Source organism: Hordeum vulgare, chromosome 2H (assembly GCF_904849725.1).
Source record: "Hordeum vulgare subsp. vulgare chromosome 2H, MorexV3_pseudomolecules_assembly, whole genome shotgun sequence".
Classification (NCBI taxonomy): domain Eukaryota; kingdom Viridiplantae; phylum Streptophyta; class Magnoliopsida; order Poales; family Poaceae; genus Hordeum; species Hordeum vulgare.
The window spans coordinates 403,485,197-403,490,198 of NC_058519.1; the positions used below are offsets into that span (position 1 = coordinate 403,485,197).

Here is a 5,002-nt window from a genome sequence, read left to right on the forward strand (position 1 = left end):
TAGTGACATGCACAAACCCATATCTCTTAAAAAGAAGATAGACCCGTCCATGAGTTGAGACAAAGAAATTCTAACTAGTCAAGTAGTTTACCCACGAGATTCACATGACGCATCAACAAAGGGGTATATAAATAATTCAGAAGCACTATGGCCTGAAGAGTAGGGCGGTAACCAATGGAATCAATGTGTTCCAACTTATCCGGAGTAAGGATAACAACTGAGAAGAGAAACACATAGCATAGACAAAAGGTAGGACCATATCTTGCAAAGGGATCTTCACCCTATTGATTAGGAATCTCGATGAGAAACCACCTGGTCATGCCTTCTGATAAAAGATGTTCCCCCACAATGGATGTCACGACTTGGCTTTATAAAATCTTATTGAATCCGCACTGGAGGATAAGATTACAGATAGGTTGACTAAGAAGATCTTCAAATTGTCTTACATGAAAACATGAATTATGCCGAGAAATACATGAACAATAGAATAGAATAGAATAAACACATGGAACAGTTGTATACTAGAATAGTAGTTGATAGAAGTTCTAATCACTTAAAAATAACCAATGCTTAACTTAATTAGATTGTAGAAGATATGAAAGCAGGGTTCACGCAGATAGTCCTATTTTAAGGTAAGAAGTTCGGGTAGTGGTAGCTAGGTTTATATAGGGGATATTTTTCTTATGAACATATGCTCTTGCTCATTTATCATCAAGGGATGGAGATTGGGTTGGTGTTTGGAAGGGGGATTCAATAAACTGACTTTGGCCAGCAAGTAGAAAAAGGACTAATGTCTTCGAGTGCACTAGTACGCGTACTCTTTTTCTACGAGATTCCATCCAAATGCTCCACTTGCTTGTTGGTTGGTGTTTCATTCTCTTATGTTAGACTATGCTACCTTCTTCAAGTCCATTCTTCGTCTCCCTAGTCAAAGTCTTCTTGATGGCCCAACCCAACATGCATTTTAGAGTGTCGTGCAAGGGCGATAGGCGCTCCACGAGTCGTGCATGATTGCCAGACCTTTCTTGGTTATCTAAATATAGGACCGGAATAAGTGCAAGATCCTCAACGAAAAGGATTAAGGTGGGCTACGAATTTTTCATCTTTTTTTTATCTTCTTATCAATTTCTTATTTGATCTCAAGTATCAGAAAACGTTATTACTACTTCAAGCAAACTTGTTTATGATTTCACGATGAACTAGAGTCATTTGCTCTAATTCCAAGAATAAACAAAGACAGGGCAATCTTTCGAGAAAGAACTCTTTGGGACGGAGGGGGAGAAGGGCGAAGACTCTCGTACGAGAAAAAGGATCCCTTCGGAACGACTGACCAATCGTATGAGGTCTATTCGGAGATTTACATACTTTCTTCTTATTTTGGAAAATAAGTTTTTAAGCAAGTGAGCAATCCATACCGTTCATCCTCCACAACCTCGTCCATGAAGTATGTTGACCTTTTTTCCGGTAAGCTCCAATAGTGACCATGTCAACAACAAAATTAAGGAATGTTGTGGTCTTGCTCCTACTGGAAACCAAGATTACCACAAGTCATTAAGAAACGACAAATTTTAACATGCCCCCTCTTAGAGCATCTACATGCAGACATTGCAAACGTGACTTCCTAAACGTCCGCGGACGCGCCTATTTAGTTACCGGGCGTGTCGCCTATTTGTCCGTCTACGCAGTCACATTTCTCATTTTCTCCCTCATATGTCCGATCACTTGCACGTGATTGATGGAGAGGTAGAGAGAAAAAATAATGAATATAGAAAAAAGGTGGTCCAGGTGGTGTCGCGTCCTATGTGGTGGACTGACCGGGCGCGCCCGGGTGCGTCCGCGAGCCCTCATATCCTCTCAATATTGGAGATGGATATAAGGATTCGTGGACACCCCACACATATAGGAGTGATATGAGGGGTCCGGTTGGGTCACATTTTTTCTTTTCTCTTCTGTTCGGTCACTGACCGGGCGCATCCGCGGACGTATGACAGTATGAGGGGTCATTTGAAGGGTCCGGTTATAGATGCTCTTACTTTCTCTTTTTTATATGTGAAGTAAGAAGGCAAGAATTAATTAGACCATGAAGGAATGAGAAGAATGACTCAGATTTATTATATACGCTTACCTCACATATGAAAATAGGGGGTAAGAGGGAGCATGTTAAAACTGCTCGTGAGAAATTGAAAACCAAGAAAATTAGGGGTTCATACCCTATTTTTACTAATCGCATATATGTCTTCATACGTTGTGGAAACAAATGTTTCCTTTATATATAGAATCTATCAGAAAACATAACAATTAAGAATTTGTGGGCGCAGTTGACAGATTATTTTTCCTGCTACAATGCTATCCACCAAACGCCAAGAAAATTGACACTACATTTCATACAAACATTTATATATAGAAATAGTCACCTTATTTATCAGCATAGATATGTCATAGTAAGCATATCATGCCATGCTCATGAAGACCTTTACACATGAGGTCCAAAGCACACCTAGCCTATTATCTATCCCTTGAGTTATTGCCTCGTACTAAAAGAAACATTCACCTCCGTCCGCACATATGGGTCTTGTAAAAAGAGAGGCAAAATTCTGGCATACATTACATAAGATATATTGGCCTTGCAAAAGAGAGACTGGGTGAGGTGAAAATAGGTGACAAGCGACTAGTGATCGTAGCAGTGGTCCCTAATAGCTCATCGAACTAAGCGGCGGGCTTCCGATAGAATCAAGCTGCGAGAGAGCAGCCTCCACCGTCTCCTTCATCTGGAAGCGATCCATCTCATCTACCTGAAAAAGGGAAATTGATCGAGTCAGTCAGGGGTGTTAATATAATCTCAGGAATAAGTAAACTCCACAGCCAATATTATCGAAAACCTCATCTGGATTGAAAACTACTCCGTACCACCGATAATACAGCACGGGGTTAGCATAAAGCACGTGGCGCTCGTGCTGAATATACTTGCAAAAGGAATTACCCGCCAAAAAACAAATCAAGCATGACGTGTGAAAGAGAAGCATTTCCATCTGAGTAGGAGTAGTACAAAAAGAAAAGAAAAAAAATCAGAGGATAGATGCAGACAGGAGAGAGCATCTTCTTCCACCGAGCACGTGCAAATCGATCTCCAGGGCTCCCGCGTTTCTCTCGAAATCAATGGGCATCCAAAGCACGTGGCGATCGATGCGTCCCTATCGTGCTCAAGCTGAGCGATGGCATCCGCGCCGCTCGTGCTTATTGATTCCCATGTGATTGATTGGTCATGTTGCGCGACGCCGATCCAGCGGCCAAAAGCCCAAAATATGGATCGAGGAGATCCCTCGAATGGGAAAGGAATATTTTCTTTTTCTGGAGCATTTTGAGTTTCTTGCGTGTGATGTGGCGTTGAACGCCGCAAATGGAACAGAGGAACGACCTTTTTGACGTAACAAAACTACGGACTTTGGACCTTAAAAAGACCTTAAAAGAGGAAACTAAAAGGGTCTACCAATGGTAAAAGTCAAATTCAGTCAACCAACTTAAAAAGAAGGGGTCTGTGACGTCAGCACAACCAACGTCATCTTATTATCTAACAGAAGCAGAAACAGAGCCATCGGATCGGATAGAATCGTGCGAAAGAACTGGTTCTCATGAATTGTGGATGGCGGCGGCGGCGGCGGCGGCGACGTACCTCGACGAAGAGGGTGTGCATTAGGCAGCCGGAGACGGAAGTGATGTTGGCGGTGATGACCCTGAGGCGGAGCTCCTCGAGCACGCGGCACACCTTGGTCATGGCGTCGCGCTGCTTGCTGCACGTCACGCTCACCACCAGCACCTTCTCGCTCACCTCCGACACGCGCAGCTCCAGGACCTCCACGGGCGGCGAGGCAACTGCCGCCGCGGCGAGCAGGGCGTCGTTCATGGACGAGACCGACAGAGCGCGCTTCACCTTCTTCCTCTGTGCCGAGGAGACCTGCTCCACGGAGAGGCCGCCGTCGCAGTCATCGTCCGCGCCGGTGGCGGACTCGAGCGCGGACACCTCCGCCTCCATCTGCCGCTCCTCCGCCTGCAGATGTTGGATGTACTCGATGGCGTCCTTGATGATCGAGGCCTTGTCCATCTGCAACGACGAGGAACTTGCCGTTAGAATCGTCTCTCCGGCGATGGAGATGCTGCTGTGTACTAGCAATGCCGGTGCCGGCTGAGATGCTTGCGCTCACCTTGGTGATGTTGGGCACGACGCTGCGGAGCGTGTAGAGCTTCTCATTGAGCTTGCGGCGGCGGTCGCGTTCCATCAGGATGTTCTTGTTCGCCCCAGTGCCACCCATCCCGATCCCCGCCCCTGGCATGGCCGCCCCCGTCAGCGTCGAGGACGAGTGTGAACCGTCCGGCGAGCTGGAGTCGTAGTACGAGATGGCGTCTTCGGTCGCCCCCACGAAGATGCTGCAGCCAAGTACCATGAATTGAATCACCGTCACCCTCTCCTCCAAAATCCCTCAACAATGGCGCGATGGATGGCCGGAAGGCGGGAAAAAGGCGTACCTGTCAACGAGCTCCTCCGACTCGAGGTAGCGCTGCGTCTCCCAGTAGTATGCGAAGTTCTCGCCCATGTCCGGGTCCATGTCTTGTTTCTTCTCCCCTCTGATTCGTCGCGAGTTGATGCTCTTCTCTGTTCTGTTGCTCTGTCGCTCTTTCTCCAGGTGCTCTCACTTGTCCCTTTGAGCCCTTATATATAGGCGCGGGCTAGCATGAGTGGCTGGCTGGCGGGCCCCGCGCACGGGACAGGGACGCGCTGGCCTGTGGTCTCCGCCTCCGCGTAACGACCAGGCGAAAAACGTGGGGAAATTCAAGGCGGACACGCACGCCACTCTCTTTCACGCGCAGAGCACTGTCTCGCGTGCGGGATTATTAATTAAGTTTGGCTAATCTAGCACATGGAGCATTCGTGATAGCTCGATTTACTACTCGTACTACTAGTCTACTAACACACGTGCCTTGTTAGCTCAGCCCCAACGCGACGACA

The 5,002-nt window shown here is 46.9% G+C and overlaps 1 protein-coding gene across 1 annotated transcript; it reads right to left on the bottom strand.

Moving 5' to 3' along the window:
• Positions 1 to 2,369: 2,369 nt before the first annotated feature.
• Positions 2,370 to 4,675, bottom strand: LOC123430163 (transcription factor BHLH6-like). Its single transcript, XM_045114061.1, has 4 exons — positions 4,522 to 4,675; positions 4,200 to 4,422; positions 3,671 to 4,099; positions 2,370 to 2,792 (listed from the first exon to the last, which is right to left on the bottom strand). Exons 1-4 carry the CDS (start codon positions 4,599 to 4,601, stop codon positions 2,691 to 2,693), a joined length of 834 nt encoding a protein of 277 aa, XP_044969996.1. The 5' UTR covers positions 4,602 to 4,675; the 3' UTR covers positions 2,370 to 2,690.
• Between the last annotated feature and the right edge of the window lie 327 nt (positions 4,676 to 5,002).